General features: G+C 55.2%; 2 protein-coding genes across 4 annotated transcripts in view; both read left to right on the top strand.

The window, feature by feature from the left end:
• Positions 1-16,171, top strand: part of AKT2 (AKT serine/threonine kinase 2) — a 56,251-nt gene extending 40,080 nt beyond the window's left edge. Inside the window, exons 5-15 of the mRNA XM_081106901.1 lie at positions 6,218-6,371; positions 7,067-7,198; positions 9,036-9,101; positions 10,167-10,235; positions 10,951-11,073; positions 12,140-12,268; positions 12,463-12,677; positions 13,202-13,289; positions 13,398-13,500; positions 14,567-14,642; positions 14,811-16,171. Coding sequence (XP_080963027.1) covers positions 6,218-6,371; positions 7,067-7,198; positions 9,036-9,101; positions 10,167-10,235; positions 10,951-11,073; positions 12,140-12,268; positions 12,463-12,677; positions 13,202-13,289; positions 13,398-13,500; positions 14,567-14,642; positions 14,811-14,985 — 1,330 coding nt within the window. The 3' untranslated portion in view covers positions 14,986-16,171. The remainder of the gene's footprint in view (positions 1-6,217; positions 6,372-7,066; positions 7,199-9,035; positions 9,102-10,166; positions 10,236-10,950; positions 11,074-12,139; positions 12,269-12,462; positions 12,678-13,201; positions 13,290-13,397; positions 13,501-14,566; positions 14,643-14,810) is intronic.
• A 4,956-nt stretch (positions 16,172-21,127) lies between these two features.
• Positions 21,128-25,299, top strand: CCNP (cyclin P). Of its 3 annotated transcripts, XM_081108490.1 has the most exons (7): positions 21,152-21,232; positions 21,302-21,499; positions 22,838-22,927; positions 23,004-23,159; positions 23,955-24,113; positions 24,215-24,366; positions 25,066-25,299. In XM_081108490.1, the coding sequence occupies exons 1-7, from the start codon at positions 21,227-21,229 to the stop codon at positions 25,229-25,231; spliced, it is 927 nt and encodes a 308-aa protein (XP_080964616.1). In that variant the 5' UTR covers positions 21,152-21,226; the 3' UTR covers positions 25,232-25,299. The 3 variants fall into 3 exon arrangements, with proteins under 3 accessions (XP_080964617.1, XP_080964615.1, XP_080964616.1); XM_081108491.1 differs by lacking the exon at positions 22,838-22,927 and having other exon boundaries at positions 21,128-21,232; XM_081108489.1 differs by having other exon boundaries at positions 21,132-21,232; positions 22,838-22,931; positions 23,955-24,366.
• Positions 25,300-25,726: the final 427 nt, after the last annotated feature.

The raw sequence follows: 25,726 nt of genomic DNA, 5'->3' as shown, positions 1-25,726 counted from the left end.
GTCATGAAGAACAAAGGAGGAAATAAATGTGAAAGCTGGCCTGGGGCTGCCCCATGGAATCCTGCTTGTTGGCACCTTTTCTCTTCTCCATCTCCTCAGCCCGGAGCACTGCTGTAGTCTCCTCATACCCAGTCACTGCGCCCAATCTGTGTCCTACACAGCAGCTGCCAATTTAAAACAAATTGGGTCCTGTCATCCCTAAGTAAACCTTCAGTGACTTCCCCTGATGTTAAGATGTAAATCTTAATACAGCAGTACCTGTAGCCCAGTGGGATCTGGGCCTGTCCTCCCTCCTACCCTCATCTGCTCTATCCCCCTCTCTGTCAGTTTCAGCTCCAGTACACCTGCTGGGCCTTGTTTAGACACCCAGGCTCCCTCCTGCTCAGGGCCACACGGATTCCTTTCCGTCCTGGCACTTTGCATGGCTGCCTCCTTCCCTCCATTTCATTTCATAGCCAGGTGCCAGGCGCCTGTTCTCGGTGCTGGGATTGCCCGTGTTCCAGGAACATCTTTCAAGCCCTGGCTTAGATACCACCTCCTTGGAGAGGCCTTCCCAGACCACCCTCTGAGAAGGAGCTTCCTGTTCTAGTCCCTGCCTTGGAACCATGATACATTTATCTTCTCCATCAGGCTAGGAGCTCCATGGGGCTTGTTTTCTGCTGCAGCCTCAGTGCCCAGAACCAGGCTGGAGCCCAGAAGGCAGGAAGTATTGCTGGCTGGCTGGCTGGGCCAATTTCTACAACCACTCAGTGAGGTACTTGCTGTGCTAGGCACTGCCTTAATGCTTTCTGTCTAGTGGCATTTCACCTTTACACAACCCTCTGGTCCCTGCTCTACATGGCAGCAGCTAAGGCACAAGAAAGTTAAATCGTCTCCCCAGTGTTGCCTCCGGGAGGGTCAGAGCTAAGATCATGCCAGGCCACCCGGCTCCAGAGTTTGTGTGCTCAGCCACTGTGTGGTGCCCAGTGTATGTGGGAGGCAGACGGGGGCTGGAGAGGTGAGGCCACTCAGGGCCCCCTCACAGCTGGTTTGCAGCAGAGCTGAGCTCCAGGCTCTGGCTCCCGGCTCCTGAGCCTGTGCTGCACACAACTGGTGCTGCCTGGGGGAGCTTGGATCCACCAAATGTGTCTTCCTGGCCTCAGAGCTCAAGTGAGGGATAGGAAGGCTCCTGAAAGTTCCCCTGAGGGGAGAGGTGCTTTGGGGGTGGTAGGGCCCCCTGGGTCCCTGGGCCTCTGCTTGCTGGCTGTGTAACTGGGCTTGTCAGCCTCTCTGTGTCTCAGCCTCCTTGTTCATAGGAGGATGTTCATCATACCCTCTTCATAAGGTTGTCAGGAGGACCATGGGGTTACCTCAGGTAACGTGTCCAGTCACTTTATGTCAGGTAAAGTGTCCTTTTACAAATTTTATAACGCTCACCATGTGTGTACAACCATGGATTAAAGAAACAGTGAAGCCCTGGCCAGGGGGCACAGTTGTTTGGGCATTGTCCTGTACACTGAAAGTTGGCAGGTTCGATTCCCAGTTAGGGCACACACTCAGGTTGTGGGTGTGACCCCTGGTTTAGGTGTGTAAGGGAGGCAGCCAATGATGTTTCTCTCTCTCCCTCCCTCCCACCATTTCTCCCTCTTTCTCTCTCTCCCTCTCCCTTTCTGTCTCTGGAAAAAAATAAAAATAAAAACATCTTGCCCTGGCCGGTGTGGCTCAGTTGGTTGAGCATCATACTGTGCTGGTTTGATCCCCGTGAGGGGCATGCAGGAGGCCGCCGTTAAATGTAGTGCTCTCACATTGATGTTTCTCTCCCTCTCCGTTCCTCTCTCTCTAAAAAAAACAACAAACAAAAAACATGGCTTGGTGAATTTCAGGCCAGAAAAAAACCAACCCATATATCTTGGGGTGTGGATTAAAGAAATAGAGTGCACCTGTGTGAGTGGAAGGCCTTTGTGGGGGAGTCCCTCTCAAAAAGATCAACTCCCGAGGCGTGGCTTTCCTTCCCTTGGCTCCTGAGTTCTGTCTCTTGCTGTTCCTTATTCCCTGAGCGCGTGGGAGCGTGCCCTGCTCCATTCCCCTGGGTCTCCCCTAGGAAGCTGTAGCTTTCATCAGGGAGCAGTGGTGTGGTGCCAGCCTGGCTGTGTGACCTCCAAGGTGACTGTGCACCTCAGTTTCCACATCAGAAACATGCCCATTCCTCCACTGCTCTTAAGAGAGATGGAATGAGGTGGTTTCTGTGGCGCTGTTATAGTTCTCATGTCTCTTGGCGGGAAGGAGGTTGGTTCCCCTGGGAGCTTCCTTTTGAGGCGTGGAAGGCACATCAGCTCCAACTCTGGGTGGGAGCTCCCCTCTGCCCCAGACACCATGTTGCAAACCCTTGAGGAATATCCTGGACCAAGGCTCTTGCTTTTTCTCTGAATTCTGAGTGCTGCAACCTTGCAACCTCAGTCCAGTTGGAACAGGATGGGGAGCTTGTCAGGCATTGGGAGAGCCCCAGTTACCCCCATCCAACCTTCTGTATCCCTGAGGGTTCCTAGGATCCCTGGGGGGGCTGGGCAGCTGAGTCAGGGTGGATGGGCTAGGTCCAGGTCCCACCCAGTATAGTTAACATTTCTTGAGTTGAGCACTTTCTGTGTATGCGGTGCTTTGCACATGCAACTCACCAGTACCTCAGTGTCCCCAACCTACCGCAGGGGGCGGACTGGGAGGGCGAGCTTGCCTGGTGGCAGTTACCGTTTGAGCCCTGGCCTGTGTGGCTCTGGGTCCCATGCTCCTGATCAGCAACTCTGCAGCCCCGAGAGGTAGCTCCAGAGTCCAGAGCTCCTGTGGTGTGGATGCGTGTTTATTTATTCAGGCTACTGTTTGTTTGTTTTTAAACTAGGCAAGGGATTCTTTCTTTTTTTAAAAATATACTTTATTGAATTTTTAAAAATTTATTGATTTTTTTACAGAGAGGAAGGGAGAGGGATAGAGAGTTTGAAACATTGATGAGAGAGAAACATTGATTAGCTGCCTCCTGCACACCCCCTACTGGAGATGTGCCCGCAACCAAAGTACATGCCCTTGACCGGAATCGAACCTGGGACCCTTCAGTCCGAAGGCTGATGCTCTATCTACTGAGCCAAACCGGTTAGGGCTATTCAGGCTACTGTTGATGGGCTGTCAGTGTTCTCCCTTATAAACAAAGACAAGAGTGCGCCATGTATCTTAGTCTGCAACTTGCTGTTTTTCATGAGACAGTCTCTGTGTATGAGATATATACATTTTTTAAAAAATATATCAACATATCTCTTAGGAGATTAGTGATTTTTAAAAATCCATTGTTAATTTTCTAAGAAAACAGTTATGATCTGATAAAGTAAATTATTTTTCAAAATACAGGAATATTAATGTAGGCACAGGAATTTATATTGTAATTGGTTCCAAAGAGGGCACAGGGTAAAACATGTTGAGAAATGCCTGCCTGAGGCATTGGGTTAGGAAAGAAAGTTAGTACTGCTCTCTCTAATTGTGCACGGGCCTCAGCGTGCTCCATCAGGGTGTGCACGGACCTCGGCGTGCTCCATAGGGGTGTGCACGGGCCTCAGCGTGCTCCATAGGGGTGTGCACGGGCCTCAGCGTGTTCCATCAGGGTGTGCACGGGCCTCGGCGTGCTCCATTGGGGTGTGCACGGGCCTCGGCGTGCTCCATTGGGGTGTGCACGGGCCTCAGCGTGCTCCATCAGGGTGTGCACGGACCTCGGCGTGCTCCATAGGGGTGTGCACGGGCCTCAGTGTGCCCCATTGGGGTGTGCACGGGCCTCAGCGTGCTCCATTGGGGTGTGCACGGGCCTCAGCGTGCTCCATTGGGGTGTGCACGGGCCTCGGCGTGCTCCATTGGGGTGTGCACGGGCCTCAGCGTGCTCCATAGGGGTGTGCACGGGCCTCAGTGTGCCCCATTGGGGTGTGCACGGGCCTCGGCGTGCTCCATTGGGGTGTGCACGGGCCTCAGCGTGCTCCATCAGGGTGTGCACGGGCCTCGGTGTGCTCCATTGGGGTGTGCACGGGCCTCGGCGTGCTCCATTGGGGTGTGCACGGGCCTCAGCGTGCTCCATCAGGGTGTGCACGGACCTCGGCGTGCTCCATAGGGGTGTGCACGGGCCTCAGCGTGCTCCATAGGGGTGTGCACGGGCCTCAGTGTGCCCCATTGGGGTGTGCACGGGCCTCGGCGTGCTCCATTGGGGTGTGCACGGGCCTCAGCGTGCTCCATTGGGGTGTGCACGGGCCTCAGCGTGCTCCATTGGGGTGTGCACGGGCCTCGGCGTGCTCCATAGGGGTGTGCACGGGCCTCAGTGTGCTTCATGGGTGTGCACAGTCCTCGGTGTGCTCCATTGGGGTGTGCACTGGTCCTTGGGGTGCTCCATTGGGGTGTGCACTGGTCCTTGGGGTGCTCCCTCTGATTGTGCATTGGGCCTCGGTGTACTCCCCATGTATAATGCAGGAGGAAGGGTGAGTGCTCTCCCCAGAGGCAACCAGGGCCCTGTATCAAGACCATCCTTTTCAGAGGTGTTTGTGCTTATGAGGTGTGTGCATAAATTCCGTTAGTTTTGTTTCTAACTCCACTAGCAGGATCCTGTGCTCTGTCTGCACCTTCCTGTTTTCACTTAAGATATCTTAATTCATTCCAAGTCCACAAATAGACCTGCCCATTCTCTCAGCTGCAAGATGTTCCCTCTCCACCTTACAGAGCCCTGTGAGCTCAATGCTGTTGCCAATATTCCGTATGATTTTTGTAACATTTTCTTCTCTCTAGTTTACTTTATTGTAAGAATATAGTATATAATACATAGAGTGTACAGAATAGGTTTTAATTAACCATGTTGTCGGTAAAGCTTCCAGTCAACAATAGGCTCGTATTAGTGGTTAAATTTGGGGGGAGTTAATAGTTAATACGTGGCCCTCTCCAGGAGACTCGGTTGGTGTGTCATCCCGGACACTGAAGGTTTGCAGTTCGCTTTGCAGGTCAGTTCCCCTCAGGGCACATATCTAGGTTGCAGTTCGATTCCTGGTTAGGGCTCATACTAGAGGCAACTGATGGATGTTTTTCTCTCTTTCTCTCTTCCCCTCTCCTTTTCTCTCTCTCTAAAAATCAGTAAAAGCATACTCTTGGGTGAGGATTAAAAAAAAGTAAGTGGATTTTTCAACTGCGCAGGGGGTTAGTCAAAGATCAGCTGCAGTGCTGTTTGGTGTGTGTGGAAATGGAGGCTCCCGGGCGAGCAGCAGAGCAGGGTGGCCCAGGCTTGGCCTTGCATGACCCTTGGGCAGGGGCCTCAGGAGTGCAGAACTGGAACACGCTGCCAGGTAGCGGGGGATGGGGGTGAGGGGGTGGGGGCGGAGAAGGCAATTCTCGGGCTTATTTACATCGCTGTGATTGTGGAGGTTGCCTGCTCTCTGAATTCTTGTATTCCTAGCGAATGTTTTGTTTTTCCAACTGTTCATGTGGCTGTTTTATAGACATAAGCAAAATCCATAGAGGTTTCAGCCGATACTGCCACTTTGTGGGGTGGGGAAAAATGAGGGGTGTGGGCAGTTTCATTCAGCCTCCTTTTTTCTTCTTCTTGGTCTCTGGTCACTTTTACTTACTTTTCCCTCCCTCCAGACAGAACAGTTTGCAGAGATCTGAAGCACACGCTCCCCCAGTGAATCCTAATCATGAACAACAGACTAGCTAATGGCTCTGAAGCCAGGCTCCCTCTTGCTGGGGCTGCTTCCTTCTCCTCCATGCCCCTGCCCCAGTGGGAGCCTCTGTCCCTGACCAGTCCTGGCAGAGCCCCTCCAGGGAGTTAGGTCGGTGGCTCTTGCCTTTTAAGATCTTCAGCTTCTCTGGCTAATGAATGCTTCCTTTTACTCTTGGTTTTCTTTAACCAAACATTGGTCACTTGTACACTTGAGCTTGTCATTTGTCCCGGAGAAATTTAGCACTGTCTCTTCCTCATTCGAGGCTCAGGGGGCTGAGAAAAAAGGTAGCTGCCCCTCTTTGATCAATTAATTGCTGCCTGACTTCAGGTGGCCATTCCTGGGAATAGATGGTCTCTGTCCTTACTGTGCTCTTGCTCTCTCCCACCCAGAGGTCCTGTCAGCTCTCCCCAGCTCAGACACATTGTGCCAAAATGCCCGAAGGCGTTTGGAGAGGGTGGGACTCAGGCCTTCCTGCCCAGGACTCACGGCTCCCCTGATCTGTCCCCACACAGGGAAGAGTGGATGCGGGCCATCCAGATGGTCGCCAATAGCCTCAAGCAGCGGGGCCCAGGCGAGGACCCCATGGAGTACAAGTGTGGCTCCCCTAGTGACTCTTCTGCGGCTGAAGAGATGGAAGTGGCAGTTAGCAAGGCACGGGCCAAGGTGGTAAGTGCTTGGGGGGCAGAGCTGCCAGTAAGTGAGCACGCCTCCCCCACAGTGTTGGCCCTATCACCATGCAGAGTGTGAGGGGCCCCGGCCCGCCATGACTGCCCTGTAGCATGGGTGATCTCACGGTGTAGATGCCCCAGGGCTGCTCTGTGCCCACTTCCTCCTGAGAAGTCATTACAACTTGTCCACCCCTCGCCCTAGCCAGTTTAATTTAGTGGATAGAGCGTTGGCCCTTGGACTGAAAGGTCCTGGGTTCGATTCTGGTCAAGAGCACGTATCTCGGTTGCAGGCTCTGTCCCTGGCCCTGGTTAAGGCTGTGTGGGAAGTAACCAGTTGAGTGTCTCTCTCACAGAGATGTCTCTCTCTCTGTCTCTCCCGCTCCCTCCCACTCTCTCTAAATATACATATATCTCCATATCCTCAGACGAGGATTAACAGCAAGAAAAGACCCCCCCACCCCACATCAGATCCCTCCCAGGGCCTCACGTCTGGGAGAGTTGAGTGCTGGGAGAGCCCTGGTCTGAAGGCCACTTCAGAACCAGCAGTTGCTGCCCAGAGCCTCCCTTCCTGCTCCTGCTGGAGCATTTTGGCAGCAGTGTCCTTTGATTTTCCTTTTCTTTTGTGAAAATTTTCTCCCACGGGCCGTGTGCCAAGTTGCACTGATGGGCCTGCTCTCTCCCCACCCTTGGCAGACCATGAATGACTTTGACTATCTCAAGCTCCTCGGCAAGGGCACCTTCGGCAAAGTCATCCTGGTGCGGGAGAAGGCCACCGGCCGCTACTATGCCATGAAGATCCTACGGAAGGAGGTTATCATCGCCAAGGTGGGTGCTCCCCAGGCTGCCCTTGGCTGGCCTGGGACACACACACACACACACACACACACACACCACACACACACCCATACACACACACCCCCCATACACATACACACCACACCCACACACCACACACACACACACACCACACACACCACATACCCCACACCCCCACACACACACACATACACACACACACCACACACCCCACACCCACACACACACACACACACACACACACACCCACACACACCACACACACACACCCACACACACACCACACCCCACACACACACCCACACCCACACACACACATACACACACACAGATACACACACCATACACACACACCACACACACACACACACACCCATACACACACACAGATACACATACCACACACACACCATACACACACACAGATACACACACCACACACACACCATACACACACACAGATACACACACCACACACACACACAAAACACTTACTTGTCCCTTTTGCTGCCAACGTCTCATTTCTCCGCCAACCTATTCCTCTGGGTTCAGGCCTGTAAATCTCCAGGCTGGCCTGCCTGCTGAGCCCCCGCCCCACACTCTGGGTGCCTGGGAAGGGACGTGGAGAGTCTGGTCTCATCCAGCAGGCACTGTCAGGGCCTGAAAGGAGGTGTCCCCATAGGCTGTGAGGGTGGGGGCTTGGCTCAGGGTGTCTCAGTAGGAGGCTGGGCCAGGAATGGAATTCGATTCCTTTTATTTTTCTTTAAATGGAAAATTCCTAACATACACAAAATTTTTAAAAGAAAAATAAATATAATGGACTCCCATGTAGCCTTCATTCAGCATCAACAATTATCAACATTTGGCCAATCTTGTTTTGTTAGCTCTGCCCTCCCCCTTCTTTCTCCTGGAGTATTTTAAGGCATGTTTTAGACAGCATAGAATTTACCCATACGTACTTAGAGATGTATCTTCAACAGGTGAAGATCTTAAATACTGTAATTGTGGTACTGTGACCATATTCAACAAGATGAACAAACCCAGTGTCATTGGTCCAAGGCAGGGTTTCTCAGCCTCAGACACTTGGGCTGACGCCTCTGCTATGGGGTCATGCTTTGTACTGTGGGTGTGGAGCAGTGACCCGTCTCCACCCAGGAAAGCGGTAGCTCCCTTCTGCCCTTCCCCCTGAGTTGTAACAATCAAAGATGCCTTCAGACATCGTTACCAATTACGCCCTGGGCGTAGACTTTCCCAGAGGTGGTTCAGGCCTGTCAGCAGCTCTTGGTGACTGCGGAGCCTGTGTTAGAGTCAGCGGGAGGGCTTGTCCAACCACAGCCGGGCCCACTCTGTTCTGGTGGGTCCGAGGAGGGCCCCAAGAGTCTGCTTTTCTCCAAGTTCCAAGGCAACACTGATGCTGTCCCTGTGGGGACCACACAGAACCGTTACTCCACAGCCTGGAGTCCTAATTCTAGATCCAGTTTTTCTGGGAAGAACATTTATAGGTGGTGATTCCCACGGCCTGTGACATCACCTCAGGAGTCTCATAATGTCTGCTTGTTCCCTCTTAGGGATGTTAGAATTGTTCTGTGGGCTCAGGAGGCGACAGCCTGATCCCTTCATTGTAAAGTCCCCACCACCCTCTCCCCTTGTGGTTTGGAGAGCAGACCACTGAATGTCCTTGCCTTGGTCCCTTGTTCCTTAGGGCTTGTGGATGGTAATGTGCCACTCCTGCCCTTCTCGCTCTGCATAATGGCTAGGAATGGGGTTGTTGCTCCCCCATCCCTTAGGCTGGGGGCATGCATGCTGTCGCCCACCAGCCCCTCACCTGGCCTCTGTCTGTCTGCAGGATGAAGTCGCCCACACAGTCACCGAGAGCCGGGTCCTCCAGAACACCAGGCACCCGTTCCTCACTGTGAGTGGGACTCCCTCAGACCCGTGCACATGGGAGCCTCCAGGCCAGCCCCTTTGGACAGACTCAGGGAGCAAGCCCAGCCCTGCCGCTGGGAAGCACAGACTTAGTGTCGGCAGGTGACTGGGCCAGGTGTTGCTGGGCTCCCCAGGTGGCCTGAACCAAAACCCCAGAGGTGGCAGCTTCTTCCTAGACAATGGCGTCATGTCAGCACCTCGAACGGCAGGTGAAGTGACATTGCAGGTGTCCAGGAGTGTGGCTGCCATCTATGAGTCTGAGGCACTTAGCCCAGCTGGTCAAAGTGGGAACGTTATTTTTTGTTTTTATTTACAATGTGATACAGATGTATCATTGTGCTGCCTGTCAGCTTACGCTGAGCAGACGCCTCTTTGGGCTGCAGCTATTAGTTAAATGGACCAGGTTGAGGATGGCTTATGGGTTGTTTCTGTACCTCGGTTGCTGGCTAGGTGTTCCATTAAGCCACAATATTTGTTCACATAAGATCCTACGAGGTACTTCCAGGCAGAAGACAGAAAACAGTGGAGTTCAACCAAGGGTTCTGAGCCACCCTCTTTAGAGCTCCTGAAAGCAGTGTGAGAACCACTCTGTTCGCAGATCTCCTGTCCAAGCTCAGGATCAGCTCCAGCTCCCAGCCAGCGGACCTCGTGTGTGTGTGTGTGTGTGTGTGTGTGTGTGTGTGTGTGTGTGTGAGAGAGAGAGAGAGAGAGAGAGAGAGAGAGAGAGAGAGAGAGTGCTAAATGCATTTGACTGTAAAATAGAGGAGGAAGAGAGATGTGAAATGGCTCTGCTTGCTCAAAATAGTCTCTCTCCTGACCTTGCCTCTTGGAAGCTCAGTGGCAGGCAGAGGACAGATTGTTCAGCACAGTAACCTCTCCCGGCCCTCAGAGCCATGAGCCCCCTCACACAGCCCAAAAGGCGGAGCTGAGGGTTGAACCCCCCCGACTGCCCTGCCGACTCCCATGGCCAGGCCGGTGGGGAGGAGGGGGGGGCTGGGGCGGGGTGTCTAGGCTGAATCGGCAGAGCCCCAGCTACTCTCCCTCCCCGCAGGCGCTGAAGTACGCCTTCCAGACCCATGACCGCCTGTGCTTCGTGATGGAGTACGCCAACGGTGGGGAGGTGAGCCGTGCTGCCTGCCTGGATTTCTGGGTATCTCATTCCCAAGTGTGGGGGGAGGGAGCTGGAGGACAGAAGGAGACTTCCCGGGAGTCAGCTGGTCCCTTCCTCCGCTCCTTGAGGAAGGCATCGTCATCTTCATTTTTCAGGTGGGGAAACAGCTCAGAGAGGTTAGCGGCTTGCTCAGATTCACACAGCTGGTGGGTAGGATACAAACCGAGTCCCGCGCTGTGGCAGGGCTGTGAGGGAGGTTGGATGACAGTGTAGAGGATGTTCTTGGAGGACAACCTCCAGAGAAAGCGTATGAGGCCTTCTGCTTTCCCAATTCTGTTGCAGAGCATCAGCCCCTCGCTGGCCCCCACTCCATGACCTTACTCCTCTCACACGGTGTGACTCCCTGGCTCCTGATCCTGGGCTTCATCTGTCCCTTGTGGTCTCACAGCTGTGGCCACTTGCTCATGACTTGTGTCCTCTGCTTCCTCGCTGTCACTCCCTCGTTCACTGTCCCCTTCATGCAGGATGGCCCAGGACTGTCGCCTGCTCTCCCTGCGGTGTCATCCTTCACGTGAACTCTTCTCTCAGTTGGTCCTTTTTGGTTGTCACTTGCCGGTTCATGGAGTAGATGTGACGTTTTCACTGGCCCTCCAGGCGGGGTTCCATCCTTCCCTCCTCTGGGCCAAGGGCCTGATGTTCTGCCCCCCTTTCCCTCCTCCGGCAGCTGTTCTTCCACCTGTCCCGGGAGCGCGTCTTCACGGAGGAGCGGGCCCGCTTTTATGGTGCAGAGATCGTCTCGGCCCTGGAGTACCTGCACTCGAGGGATGTGGTGTACCGCGACATCAAGGTGAGTATGTGGTCGCCTCCTGTGGAGGGCCCAGGCTGGCCCAGGGCACACATGCAGGACCCACGCCAGGGAGCCAGGGAGGCTGAGCTTCCCCCCCAGGGAGTGTCTGTCTTGTCCATGTGCCTGTGTCTAGCTCCCTCTGGGCTCAAACCCTTCCACTGTGGCCCCTACTAGTGATTCCACAGCAGGCAGCCCTGCATGAAGTCCCTTCTGAGCCTCTTGTGAGCACAGGCTGCTGAGCAGTGGACGGTGTAAATTGGTACAGGCGCTTTAGAAGGCAGTTTGCAGAATCCACCAGCAGTAGACATGTGCACACCCTGTGAGCCAGCCATTGTGCCCTAGGAATATGCACACAGGAACAGGTACCTGTGTGCACCTCAAAATGTGGACACATTCCTAGCAGCACTAGTCATACTAATCCCAGGTGTCCGCTGTCAGAAAATGGATGAAGTCCAGGTGGTGTGTTCACACACTGGGGCTCCACAGCAGTTAAAGAGACCACACTTCAGCCACACACAGCAGCGTGGACGTGTCTCACAGACTGACCTTGGGAAAGCCAGGACAGACGGGACAAATCTGTGTTGATGACAGGCGTATGTATAGGCAGGAGAAATTGCAAAAGAGAGCAAGGAAGTAAAATTACTTCTCTGTCCGGAGCAGGGGATGGTTAGTAATAGGGAAGGGGCACCTGGGGTGTCTGGGAGACTGGAAGTGATCTGTCTTGACTTGGAGGTTTTGCACAAAGGCCCACTAAATGGCCCATTGTGTGAAGCTTAGGAAAAAGGAGAGAGATACTGTCCCTCACATCCAAAGTGGGGGAGAGGAGGCAGGGTGGGGCAGGACCCAGCCTTTTTTTTTCCAGCTCCCCTGGGGGTTGGCCAGGGACTGGGGAGGTGGGAGCCTCAGAGGGTGAGGGCTTAACCCTGTGCTGGGGTGTATCCCATCGCTCAGCCTGGAGCCCATGCTGTGACAGCCCCCTCCAGGGCAGGGCTGGGCACCTGGGGTTTCAGGGAGGTGGCAGGAAGCCTGGGAAGACATGTTCCTGATACACTGACTTTTCCTACAGCTGGAAAACCTCATGCTGGACAAAGACGGCCACATCAAGATCACTGACTTTGGCCTGTGCAAAGAGGGCATCAGTGATGGGGCCACCATGAAGACCTTCTGCGGGACCCCCGAGTATCTGGCACCCGAGGTGTCTGGGGCTGTGATGCCGAGGGAGGCGGGGCCCCGGGACCGGATGCTTCCCCCACCTAGACGCTCTGAGGGCTGGGCTCCAATTCCTTAGATTGCCCTCCCCAGCCCCAGGCAGGGCCTTGTCCCCACTGGACCAGTCAGCTCCTAGGCCCCAGAGTATGGTCCTGGCCCCTCATTGCCCCTCCCCATCAGGTCCTGGAGGACAACGACTACGGCCGGGCTGTGGACTGGTGGGGGCTGGGCGTGGTCATGTACGAGATGATGTGCGGCCGCCTGCCCTTCTACAACCAGGACCACGAGCGCCTCTTCGAGCTCATCCTCATGGAGGAGATCCGCTTCCCGCGCACGCTCAGCCCTGAGGCCAAGTCCCTGCTGGCTGGGCTGCTTAAGAAGGACCCCAAGCAGAGGTGAGGGCTGGTGACTGCCCTGCGCTGCCCAGCACCACCTGCTGCCACCGTCCCCCCAGCCCAAAGGGGCAGTGTCCACAGGCGCACGCACTGGTGGGTGTGCTGTGTGGTCCCCACAGCCTCTGATAGTCCCCACAGCTGGCACTCGGAGCACTCCCTGGGTCAGGCCTCTCTCTAGCTCTCTGCCCGCACTGCCTTGTTTTATGGGGATGCTGAGGAGCAGGGCAACTCTGATCTGGCCTTGGGTGGCCCAGTCATACGTGGCAAAGCCGGGATGTGAGGTGGCCAAATGCCCTCTCAGTTCACATCCTGGTCTTGGCCCAAGTTGCCGTCTCCTGGCTCTGCCCTAGGCACGAGTTCTGCCTGGCCTCACTTTCCTCCTCTGTGAGGTGGAGGTCTGTGGCCGGGACAGGCTTATTAAGGTTGTTCAGGGCCTGCATGTCACAGGCTCAGGCCTGCACCGAAAGCGTCTCCCAGAACCTGGCTGCCCCGGGAGGCGGGTGCTCATGGCCGTCTCTGCCCAGGCTCGGCGGGGGGCCCAGCGATGCCAAGGAGGTCATGGAGCACAGGTTCTTCCTCAGCATCAACTGGCAGGATGTGGTACAGAAGAAGGTGAGTGCCACCACCCACTGCTGCCAGCAGGAGCTCGGCCCCTGTGGGTGACCTTGGCCAAAGCCGCCTGGCCACAGGGTCCTGAGCCGGGGCTCCTCTCCTCCGCAGCTCCCACCACCCTTCAAACCTCAGGTCACATCCGAGGTCGACACCAGGTACTTCGATGATGAGTTCACTGCCCAGTCCATCACAATCACACCCCCGGACCGCTGTGAGTGTCTGAGCCCCGCATCCCGTGGGCTGGCCGGGCGGTGGAGGGCGTCTGCTGCTGACCCAGTTTTCTGGGAGGAAGCTCGCAGGGTTTTTACTGTTAGTCGTCTGTGGGCCCAGTGAGGCTCACCACAGCTACTGGGTCCCCCCTGTTCCAGTTGTCCAGGCAGAGGTCTGGGTAGGAGATGCTTGGGGAGTCGTCAGTACCGAGATGGCAGATCCATAGTTATATTTCCAGACCACCCAGGTCTTTGGAGCCAGATTATTCATTGACTCTGTAGCTGTTTGAGTTCTTACTCTCACCCGCCCAGTGCTAGGCTCTGCTGGAGACAAGGCAGTGATGGAGTCAGCCCTGGGCCTTGCCTTCGGGGAGTGCTCAGTCCAGGTGGGGTGACAGCCCCGAGTGGTCAGGACAGTGTGTAGGAGCACAGGGACTGGGGAAGCCCAGAGGAAATGCCTGGCTGCGGGTCAGGGAGGGCTTCCTGGAGGGGGAGGCATGGCAGCTGAGACTCAGTCCTGGCAGAAGGAATGGCTGTGGGACGTCTAGAAATGAGAGCGTTGCAGAGGTCAGAGTAGATGGGGAGGGGAGAGGCAAGGGGGTGGGTGAGCAGGATGGCCTTGGCCCCTGGGAGGAGTGGGGATTGTACCAGGGCTATGGAAGGGCTTTTTAAGGAAGAGGAATAGAGTTGCATCAGGGCTTTAGAAAGACCTTTGGCTGCATGTGGAGGGTATGTTGTGGGAGGGAGTGGTGGCCAGGGCAGGAACTGCTAAAAGAGGTGTGGGCAGACCTCGAGGTAGACTGAGGTGTGGTAGGGGAGGAGGAGGAGAGCAGGGAGATGGTGGGATGCTGAGGTGGCTAAGTGAGCAGCTCCGAGACCCTGGAGCCAGGGCTATGACCAAAGGTGTCTGTCAGGGAGGAAGTCTGGTGGACACCTCACCAGCTGGAGTTTCTGCCTGTTGTCCTTCCTGAGGTTGATTCCCCTCTGTCCCCCTCCCCGGGAGTCTGGCCGGGGTGCTGGGCCCTCTGAAAGCCCGTCTTCCCAATCCACCTCCACTGACCCCTGCAGATGACAGCCTGGGCTCTCTTGACCTGGACCAGCGGACTCACTTCCCCCAGTTCTCCTACTCGGCCAGCATCCGCGAGTGAGCAGTGCCGCCCGCCTGCCCGCCGCCGCCGCCCCCACCACCACCACCACCACCACGGACATGCATGGCTGCCGTTGCCGCTGGGGCAGGGGGGGGTTTGTCTTTTTGTTTTTTTGGTCTTTTTTGTTTGCCTCTCCATCCCTCACCCCTTACCCCCATTTCTAGTTTTCAGCCCTCTGCCAGACTCCTCTCAGTGGACCCAGTGGCCCTGCCTCCAGGATCCTGTCCTGCCCTCACTTTTGCGCCCAGATCAGGACTGGGGAGACTGCCGCTGCCCCAGGACCTGGCCTTTGGGCAGTTTGGGAAGAGTTTGGGTTTTGATCAACACAAGCCCCAGTGAGGAGCGAAAGCCGGGGGGGCCTGCCTGCTATTGGCCGGGCGCCCACGGCTGCCTGCTCTGTGCTATGCCGCCCTCAGAGGTGCGGACAGTGCTCTGGGGCTGCCTTCCATGCCTGTCGTTAGGCTCTGAGTGGCCTGGCAAGGGGACAGCCCAGCCCCCTCCCCACCCAGCAGCAGAAAAGCAGTAATGTCCAGGCCCAGGCGGGGGCCTTTGGGAGCTGCAGGAGCAGAGGTCCAGGGCTCCCTCGGGCTGGGGTCGATTACCTGGTGGGGAACCCAGAGCGGCCAAGGGGATGGACGCTGCCTCCCTGCGCCCCATGCTGCTCTCCTGACCCTGTGGACGAAGTAGGAGGAACATTTGGGGCCCAGCCTTCCCACCCCAAGCCCCGTGCCTTACCAGGGCTTCCTTCCAGCCAGCCTTACCTCCTGCTGGACCTGGGCCTGGCCCCTCCCGGAATGGGGGCCAGGATTGCCCCTTCTCTCTGCCTGGGGTGGAGGGGTGCCAGCCTCGGCTGTTACACATCTCGCACCGAGACAGTATTGGGCCCCATGAACTTGGTTGAGGAGGGGGCAGGGATGGGTGTCTCTGGTACGTACTGGGGTGGGGGCCTCTGAGAAGGAGGCTCCAGGCCACCCCCCTCCCCCAGCCCCACGTTCTGCAGCCTTAAGGTGAACGTGTCAGTGCTATGGGCACTCGTGTGCGTGCGTGCCTTGGATTGTGTGCTGTTGGTGTCCTTGTGCATCTGAGACAGTGCACATGGGGTGTGTGTGTGCATGTGTGCTGGGTATGTATGTGTGAGAGCAAGCGAGTCCCAGCCTCAAGTGTGTGGTGTGTGTGCGTATGTGTGTGGACTCAGTCCCCTGGCCCTGACCCCAGCATTTCTTCCCAGGGGGAGGGGTGCTGGCCTAGTGTGAGAGCCACACGTGAGGTCCACTTGCTGCCCTGTCTCTCCCCCTTCCCCACCAACATCTCCGGGTGTTTGGAATGTAACTTTGTGGTTTTGATCTTCCCACCTCCTGTACTAGGTAGTTCACCGAGAGACGTGGGGTGGGTGGGGCTGGTTTGGGGGTGGGAGGTCTCTTCTTTTTGTGTGTGTATGTCATTTATCTGACAGTTCTCCCTCTTCCTCACTGGCCTTTCCCTGTTCCTCATATTTGTACGGTACAAGCAATAAAGACTCTTTTCAGACCAGGCCCACCACCCTGGGCCTTTCCTTGCTTATGGAGTGGCCCCAAGTGCCGGCTGCCTCCCGCTCCCATTGCTGTTAGGTAGGGCCCTTTTAAGTTGTGCAGGCAGAGAAGGCGTCCTGGCGGGAGGTGGTGTCAAGCTCAGGCTGGAGAGGGAGGGGACTGCTGGGAGGGAAGCTGTTGAGTTTAGGAAACGGGGCCTGTGGTGGGGGGGGGCGTGGACAGAGGTCATCCCAGGCGCTTGGAAACTGCTTAGGCAGAAACGGGGGGAGGGCCAGGGGCGGGAGGGCCAGGTGGCTCTGAACAAGGAGGATATGTGAGGGGTCACTGAGCCCTGTCAGGAGTGTGAGGGGGAGCATGTTCACTTCCCGAGGTGCTTGAGCCCTAGAGCAGGCATTGCCCGTGCATCTGCATCCCCCAGCCTCCATTGATGCTAAACTGGGGAGCCTCGAGGCCCCTAGTTCCCCCACAGATTCCCTGGTATAACAGGGGGTTTGTGGTGGCTGTCAGCTGGGAGCACCTCAGATTGGGTCACAGCCCCTCCGTCTGGGAGTCCTCTGACAGCTGGTTCCCATGCTGAGTCACTCTTCCCAGACCTTGGGGCCAGGGCTGCCAGGCTGCGCACAGCGAGCTTCAATCCCATTTTGCCAGAAGCTATTAGGGCTTCCCACACGGGGAGTTTTTGAGATCTTAAGTGCGGGGAGCAGAAAAGTTGAGTCCAGTGAGTCTGTTACCTGTGACCAAGACTCGAATTTTTTGGATTTTTTCCCTATTTCCTATGGACATTTTTTAAATTATAAAAGTATGCCTTGGTGGTAATCAGATAAACAGGCTTATGAAGAAAAGCCTTTTCTTCTCCCCTCTAGTCAGTCTGAGGGGCCGGTGCTAGAGTCCTTTCAGGAACTCACTCAGCTCTCCATGTGGCCCGTCTCTGGGGACCTGTCACAGGGACGGGCTCCTGTAGGTTAATCAGCTGCTTCCTCCGTTGAACTCAATGTCCTTAGATGCAGTGGTGTTTCTCATTCCTGTAGGACTTCTCCCAAACTGGGAATTTTAGGTGAAAGAATTTCAATAAAATTTTAACAATTAGAAAAATTAAATTTTGAGTCATCTGTTTTTTGTCATGTGCATGTAGAAAATGTCACAAGTTTTGTGTGTGTGTGTAAAGAAAAATGCAACAAAAGTGTGCAGAAGGAAGTGAGTCACCCGATCCCAGACCTGCGGCCCTGGCTGTGGGTCTCACATTACCTCCCGCACAGATGGGCGTGGCACCGCAAAGGGCTGGCTCCTCCTTTCCTGTACCCTCTCCTCCCAGGTCACCAGGCCACGCCCTGGGCTGTGTGCTGCCACATGGAACCCACTCCCCCACCACCGTGTGTGCTCAGGCCGTGTGGGGTCACCGGTGAAAATGAGGTTTCTTTAGTCCCTGCACTTGGAGGAACTCCTGGTGGGCATGCTGTGATCCTTCCCAGTTGCTTCACAAGGTTCTTCGGGGTGGACACACCTCCTCTGATGCTGCCACCCCTGTGGACAAGGATTTACTTGTTCCCAGGTTTTCTGTTTGCTTTTCGCTGCCGCAGCACGGAAGTAACCGTAACAGTCCGCGCTCACTGTGCTTGTGCTTGTATTTCTGTGGCCGACATTCCAGGGTCGCTGCGTTTTGATGTGTGTCAGATAGCTTTCCAAAAAAGAGTGATTCGCATATTTTTGACGTTTATTAGAAATAATTTCAGACCGGTAGAAAACTTTGAAACTTCAAAAAATAGTGCTAAAGTGATTCTAGGATTAGAGCAGGAAATACACAAGATGAACCTGCAGCATCCAGTCGTGTCCAGAATGAAGGACCTAGAAGAAAAGAAACCTCACTAATGGCATGTAAAGGGACACAGGAGCCAATGGGCAGAGCCTCTAATGGCCAAAGCTGAACGCAATTTGAGCACCAATTTGAGCAATAAAACAGTGCAGTATTGGTTATACCCAAAATGGTGAGAACAGACATACCTGTACAGAAGTCCAATAGTTTCTGTAGATGCTCTGCCTTCAGGGAAGCATATCCCCTCCTTCGGTGTGGCTGCCAAGTGGCTTCCTTCCAAAGAGGACAGTAGAGGAGGGGCAAAGACTGACGGCCACAGCAGCCGGTGATGAGTCAGCATCAGCAGTGACGAGTCATGTTGGCAGTGAGTGATATGCAGTGAGAATGGTACCCTGTCTCTGTGGCCTTCCGCTCTAGAACAGATGCCCCAGTCTAAAAGAAAACACCAGGCAAATCCCAACTGAGGGATGTTTTACAAAAGACCTGGCCACTAGTTCTCAACGCTGTCGAGGTTCAAAACAAGAAAAGCCTGAGAACAGCCAAGAAAAGCTTTAGGAGACGAGGAGACCAAGTGTAATGTATCCTGGACGAGGTCCCGGAACAGAGAACATTAGGCAAATGGGAAATCTGAATAAGGCATGGACCTGAATAACATTTCTGTGGCTCATTAAATTGTGGCAGATTACCACACCAGTGATGTATGAGGCGTTAATAGGGGAAATTGGGTGTGGGTACTTGGGAACTCTACTGTGTCTGCCACTTTCCATAAATCTATTTTTTTTATTTTAAAAAGTACAAGTAATGCCCTAACCGGTTTGGCTCTGGATAGAGCGTCAGCCTGCAGATTCCGGTCAAGGGCATGTATCTTGGTTGCGGGCACATCCTCAGTAAGGGGTGTGCAGGAGGCAACTGATCCATGTTTCTCTCTCATCGATGTTTCTAACTATCCCTCTCCCTCTCTAAAAAATCAATAAAATATATTTTTTAAAAAAGTACAAATAATTCTTGTCTCCCCCTCACGCGATTCCCAGTGTTTTACATTTACTCTGTTCCCTCCCCCCTCCAGTCACATATCTATCCTATAATGAGAACTTTGTCTTAACCACAGTCCAGTGATCAAGGTCAGGAAGTTAACAGTGAAACAGTGTTCTCCTCAGACCTTCATCAGATTTTGTGATGGTCACACTAATGTCCTTGTGTACCAAAAAGGAAACAATTTCCTGGCTAGGGACTCCATCCGGGCTCGCTGCTGAATCCAGTTGGCAGGTGTGAAGCTTACGGGCAGTTATTTTGCAGAATGTCCCTCAATGAGGGATTACTGCCTGTTTCCTTGTGGCTGTATTCAAGCTGTTTTTGACAGGAATTCCCAGAAATGATGTCCCCTTCTCAGTGCAACTTACCAGGAGGAATCTGAGCATCCCATTAGCGGTGGTGACTAATCCCAGGGTTAAGGTGGCGTTTGTCAGGTGTCTCCACTGTCAAGTTACAACGTCCTCTTTGTAGTTAGTGTCTTGTATAGAGATACACGGAGAATGTAAATATGCAGGTGCTCACCACAAGCTCACCGAAGCCCTGAGCCAGGCCGGTGCCTGCTGTGTTTAAGAACCATAAAGAGGACAGGTGTCTCAAGTGGAGTGAAGGAGATGGAGGGCAGAAGGAAATAGGTTAGAGAGGTAACAGCGGGATCTTGTGGTGAAGGAGCTGGGTTTACTGCATGTTTGACAGGGAGCCATTGGTCCAGCATCTCACGCTTCTCTCTGCTTGCGTTGCCAGCCTCTCTGACTTCTCAGTGCCTCCAAATAGCAAGCTCTTTCCTACCGCAGGGCCGCTGCTCAGGCTGTTCCCTCCGCGTGGGGTAGCTCCCCTGTCTTTGCTTTCCTGGCTCCCCCTCCTCCCAGGTTTCAGCTCCAACGTCACCTCAAAGAGGTCCTTCCGGACAGCTATCTCTAAATTCAAACCCAGCCTTTCCACTCATTAACAGATATTTACTGAGTACCATGTGCCCAGCTGTGTTCTAGGCACTGGGAACAGGGATGAAAAACAGACCCGCCCTGCGCTCATGGGTTCACGTTCTAGTGAGGAGGGAGACAGTAAGGCTGTTCGTGCTGAGGAGAGAGTAAGTATAGAGATGGGGACAGGAAGTGTTCAGGGCGATGCTTTTCGTGGAGAGGGGGACATCTGAGTAAACCTTAAAGCAGTGGTTCTCAACCTGGGGGTCGCGACCCCTTTGGCGGTCGAACGACCCTTTCACGGGGGTCGCCTAAGACCATCCTGCATATCAGATATTTACATTACGATTCATAACAGTAGCAACATTACAGTGAAGAAGTAGCAACGAAAATAATGTTATGGTTGGGTCACAACATGAGGAACTGTACTTAAAGGGCCAGAAGGTTGAGGACCACTGCCTTAAAGGGAGTGAGGGGCATCTCAGGTAAGAGAACTTCAGGCAGAGGAACAGCCAGCGCAAAGGCCGAGGTGAGGCTGAGGATGAGCCAGGAGGCCAGTGTGGCGGGAGGGAGGAATGAGGGAGGTTGGGTTAGGAGATGAGCTCACAGGTGTGTGCTCACCTGTGGGAAGATAATGTAGAACCGCATGGACTTTCACTTTGAGGGGATGGGAGCTGCAATGGAGTTCTGAGCAGAGGCCCAGCGAGACCGACCTGCCTGACTGGTGTGCACAGGATCCCTGTGGCATGTCCGGGCACACGGAGGGCAGCGAGGGGCTGCCGCACCAGTCCAGGCCCAGCCCCGCGCTGGCGACTTCGCCCCATCACCCGCGCTCTGGGCCTAAGGCGGCGGCTAAGGGGATTTGCTCACCCCGGAGTTCCCACTGCCCAGGGCACAGAGGCCTTCTCTAAATGGGCGTGAAGCGACTTGTAGCTCCTATGTCCTAAGCTTTGATTCTGTTAAGCCCCGAGCCGGCCACTTAACACACAATCTTAGAAAATCCTCGGGAGGACTATCAATGGAAACAATCCCTACTTCATAGCTGAAGATCGTGAGGCTCCAAGGGACTGCTCCTCGCCGCGTGGTAAGTGGAGGATGAGCGCTTGGCTCCAGCTGCCTGACCTTAGGGCAGTAGTCGAATTCGCCCTTGACCACGCACCTGCCCACCTGCCCAGGTGAAGCTTACTCAGCGCGCATGCGCCCGGCCGTGTTTAAAGCGCCGGCGGCCACGGATCCTCGCTCCAGTAGGAAGAGGTGGGCTCTTGGTTTCGCCCTCGACGCCAGCCTAAAAGATGCTGGTGAGCTACAGGAGCCTGGGTCCCCTCCCACCGGGACGCTCCAGGCGCTGACCCAATCCTCCCCTGCAGAGTCCGGCAGCCGCCCTTGACCCAGAGCCTGCGAGCGCCCCAGTCCCGGACAACGTTCCCGCGGGCACGAGCGCCTCCCCAGGACCCCCGGAAAGGCCCCCGGGACGGTGCGCGCCGCCGGGGCTGGAGGAGGCGCTGAGCGCGCTGGGGCTGCAGGGAGAGCGCGAGTACGCGGGGGACATCTTCGCCGAGGTCATGGTGAGGCGGACGGGGAGACTCCCTGGGAGCCCCCCAGCCCCGAGGACAGCCCAGGGGGTGGGTTGGCCAAGGCCAGAGCTGCCGGGCTCGCCTAGAGTCCGTGTGATGGGCATTTCTGACCCGCCCCCCCTCCCCGCCAGCCTGTCTGCCCCTTCCCAACCCCCCCCCCCCCAGCTCCCGGCTGGTTTTTCCTGCAGTTATCTTTGAATGACTGCTCCCACCGTCCCAGGCCGTTTGCAGTTCCTCCTTTGGTACTTCAGACCCCTCTTACTCATCCCTCACACTTATTCGTTTAACAAATATTTAGCAATTTATCAACAAATTTTTTTTCTAACCTCCCTGTGCCTTACAAAAACTACAGAGTTTCAAAGTAAATGTAACAAATGTTTTGGAGCATGCTCTAGGGTTAGGTACTGGGGACGAACAGCGCACAGCCTGTCTTCATTGAGGAAGGCAAGCAAGTGTAGGTGATAACGTCAGAAGGGCCATAAAGACCCAAACACAGGCTGTGACAGACGCTGTCAGAGAAACACTCCAGGGATGAATTAATTTAACATACATCTTGTGAACATCTCTTCTGGGCCAGGGTCTGTGTTAGGAGCTGAGATACAGCTGGGATTTGGACAGAAATCCCCGTCCTTGTGGTGCCCGCAGCCTCGTTGGACAAACAAAATACACAATGAAACAGCCATCTCCAGAGTGGAAATAATATGAGGGAAATAAAGTGATGTGATAGGGAGGAGTATGGAGAGTCAGGGACGGTTTAGCTGAGACATGAATGACTAGAAGTCAGCAATGCAAGGAGCTGGGGATGGACCACTTCGGGTGGAGGGAATAGTACACATATGCATAGGTACTGAGGTAGGGATACGGCTGGCATAGCCTAGGGCCAAAAGAAGGCTGGGGCAGCTGGAGTGTGAGGAGAGAGAGGGAAGAGGTGATGTTGGAGCAAGGACAGGGCCTGGGAGAGTCTGAGAGGAATTAGATTTTCTCCGGGGGGTCCTGGAAGCCGAGGAAGTGTTTGAAGCTGGGAGTTCCTTGGTCAGATTTCTACGTTAGAAAACGGGTGTTGTGAGGAGGATGGATTCGCCTGGGAACGCTGGGGGAGATGCTCAGGGGGTCCTGTTGCATGGGGGCTGACGACTGGGAGGGTGGGTAGAGAGTCCGGGTTCTAGATGGTTACGGAAGAGGAGCACATCGGGAGACGCTGGAGGCCAGTTTCCTGTGGCACTCATGCTGCCCCCACCGGGCGAGGAGGCTGCCGCACCCAGGGCTGGCCTTTAGGAGAGCGGCTGAGGCACAGGTGTGGAGAGTTAGGCCGTCCCTACCTAACCCCAGGTGTGCCCTGCGCTGCCCCAGATGGCCCTGCCCCGCACCGTGACCCCAGAGATGCGAGCACTAGTGGTGGACTGGCTGGTCCAGGTGCACGTACGTACGTAGGTACCAAGAAGGGGTGGGGTTGGGCCTGCGTGGCAGCCTGATTGTAACCTGCGCCCCTCCCCAGGAGTACCTGGGCCTGGCGGGGGACACGCTCTACCTGGCTGTGCACCTGCTCGATTCCTACCTGCGCTGCAGCCCAGTGCGCCTACACCGCCTGCAGCTGCTGGGCATGGCCTGCCTGTTCGTGGCGTGCAAAATGGAAGAGTGCGTGCTTCCCGAGGTACTTCCGGGGCGGGGCCAGGAGCTGCGGCTCCTTCTCCCGGCAGCAGTCACAGGTTCAACGCCCACTCGCAGTGATGGCGAACCTATGGCACGCGTGTCAGAGGTGACACGCGAACTCATTGGTTGATTTTTTCTTTGTTAAATGGCATTTAAATATATAAAATAAATATCAAAAATATAAGTGTTTTACTATGGTTGCAAATATCAAAAAATTTCTATATGTGACACGGCACCAGAGTTAAGTTAGGGTTTTTCAAAATGCTGACACGCCGAGCTCAAAAGGTTCGCCACCACTGGGCTGTGTGCCAAGCACCATGCCCAGCAAACACTTCATATTGTCTTGGAGTCCCAGCAGATCTGATGAGGTCGGGGCTGCCAATGTGTCCTTTTAACATTGGAGGAGACTAAGGCCCAGAGAGAGGAAGACATTTGCCCAAAGTCAAGTAGTTGGGACTTGGACTTACAGTAGTTATAATCCTTAAGGAGTGGTTACAGTTAACATGTGTAAACCCAGTGCATTATCAGAACTGCCTGGTGAAGTAGGAGCAATATCTCCGTTTTACAGATAAAGAAGCGGCGTCTCAGCGCCCTGGATGTCCGTGTCACAGTGCGGAGTGGTAGGGTTTGAACTCGAATCCAGGTTTCTCTGACTCTGAAGCCTATATTCCCCAAGACTTCCACACAACAAAGCAATGGTCCCATTTTACAGACCAGGAAACTGAGGTCCAGAACGCGGACAGACCCGAACCCAGGGCAGGGAGTAACAGCCAAGGTCTTTCTCCCCCATCTGCAGCCCGCCTCCCTCTGCCTCCTGGGCGCTGGCTCCTTCTCCCAGGCCGAGCTGCTGCGAGCCGAGCGCCGCATCCTGAGCCGCTTGGATTTCCGACTGCACCACCCGGGGCCACTCCTCTGCCTGGAGCTACTGGCTGCTCTGGCAGGGAGCAACGCCCAGGTGCGAGGGGCGGGGGCAGTGGCTGGGCCTGCGCGGCGAGGGGCGTGGCCTGTGCGGTGCAGACGCGTGGCCTGATGGTCTGGCAGGTGATGCTTTGGCAGGTGGTGCTCCTTGCCGCCTACTTCCTGGAACTGTCTCTGCTGGAGGTCGAGGCTGCTGGGTGGGAGCCCAGTCGCTGCGCAGCGGCGGCGCTGAGCCTGGCGCGCCGTGTGCTCCACGTGGCGGGCTCTGGGTTGGAGCCGGCACTTTACAGGTATGGCCACAGAGGGACACCCCCCCCCCCCCCCCGTGGCGGCTTCAGGATCTGCCTTCCTCATCCTTGTCTTTACTGTCTCAGAGAGTGAGAAACAATTGTTGGGGGGGGGGGGGCACGATGACACCTAGACTTGATTTTTCTGGGCATAAGAGAGAATGGGGTATTTGCCTAGCCTTGGGGTATCCCATTGGCTTTTCTCTGGGCGGGTCTGAGAGAGTGGGGTATTGTCCATTTTGGGGGACCCTTAATCTTGTCCAGGGTGGAATATAGGCTCTCCCAAGCCCGGAAGATGGGACTGCTGAGAATGAGAGGTCTGCTAGCCTCTAATCATAAACAGGGTGTCCCTTTAGCTGCTAGAGCCCCTGTGCCTGTTAACCATGCCACCAAGGGGCTGGGCGAATTGTCTTTGTTCCCAGCCGGGCCCACGGGGTAGAGCTGGATGCCAATCCGTCCTCAGCCCCAGTCCTTCCCTCTTCGGGCGCCCTGCCTGGCGCTCTCTAACGGCGCCCTCTGGGGAGAATCGAGGGTCTGCCAGCCCCTCCAGTCACTTTCTAGTCTAGATGATGGGCCACGTGCCCCGGAAGGTTTCCGGGACCCAAGTCAGCGTGTCTTCTCGGCCTCGAGCCCCAGCTCCAAGGACAGGTCATCTCCACCGCCACCCTTTGCATCCACCTTAGTTTCTCCCTTTCCTCGCAGCCCCGCGGAGTTGGGCCCGCTGGAGCCGTGCATGGCCCGCGCGGTGCTCCGAGGCCCCGCACCCGGCCGTGCTGCCATCTTCCTCAAGTATGCGAGGCCCCAGCGTGGGGGCACCAGCCTCTTCGCCGCCCGCCTGCTCCGCTGTCCCCAGCCGGGGCCCCCCTGAGCCCCGACACCCCATCAAAAAAGTCTCAGTGTGTGTCCGTCTCCCACTTCAATAAAAGAGTTTCTTTTATTCCGAGCGCTCTCTGTCCTTACTGGTCAAATTCTGGCCCATCTCTTGCTTTTGATTGGTTACTTTCCGGGCCTCCTCCCTGGGGTGGGATGTTTCACTAACTTCCTTAATGATGAAAATTACGAATTCCTCCGCGAGGGGGCACTGGCGGGCTTAGCCCGGACGGCTCAGCAGGATCAAACTGGGATCCCAAGCGCAAACATTTGCGGGAGGTAGACAGAGAGGCTAAGAGGAAAATTCCAATGCAACCTGAACGGCCCTCAGACTCAGAGTTGGGAAGAATCTAGGAGGGATGGGCTATGGGAAACGGAGAATGTCTGCCCCAGTCATGAATTCTACCTAGATGTTACCAGGTTTTCAGATTTTGTTCAAGTGAAGCTGAAAACCTGCAATTCCTTAAACATCTCTGCTTTCCTACGTTGGCAA

This window comes from Myotis nattereri (genome assembly GCF_964212035.1).
Source record: "Myotis nattereri genome assembly, chromosome: 15".
Lineage (NCBI taxonomy): Eukaryota > Metazoa > Chordata > Mammalia > Chiroptera > Vespertilionidae > Myotis > Myotis nattereri.
The sequence above is the reverse complement of the archived record's forward strand: the minus strand, read 5'-3'. Positions and strand labels throughout refer to the sequence as shown.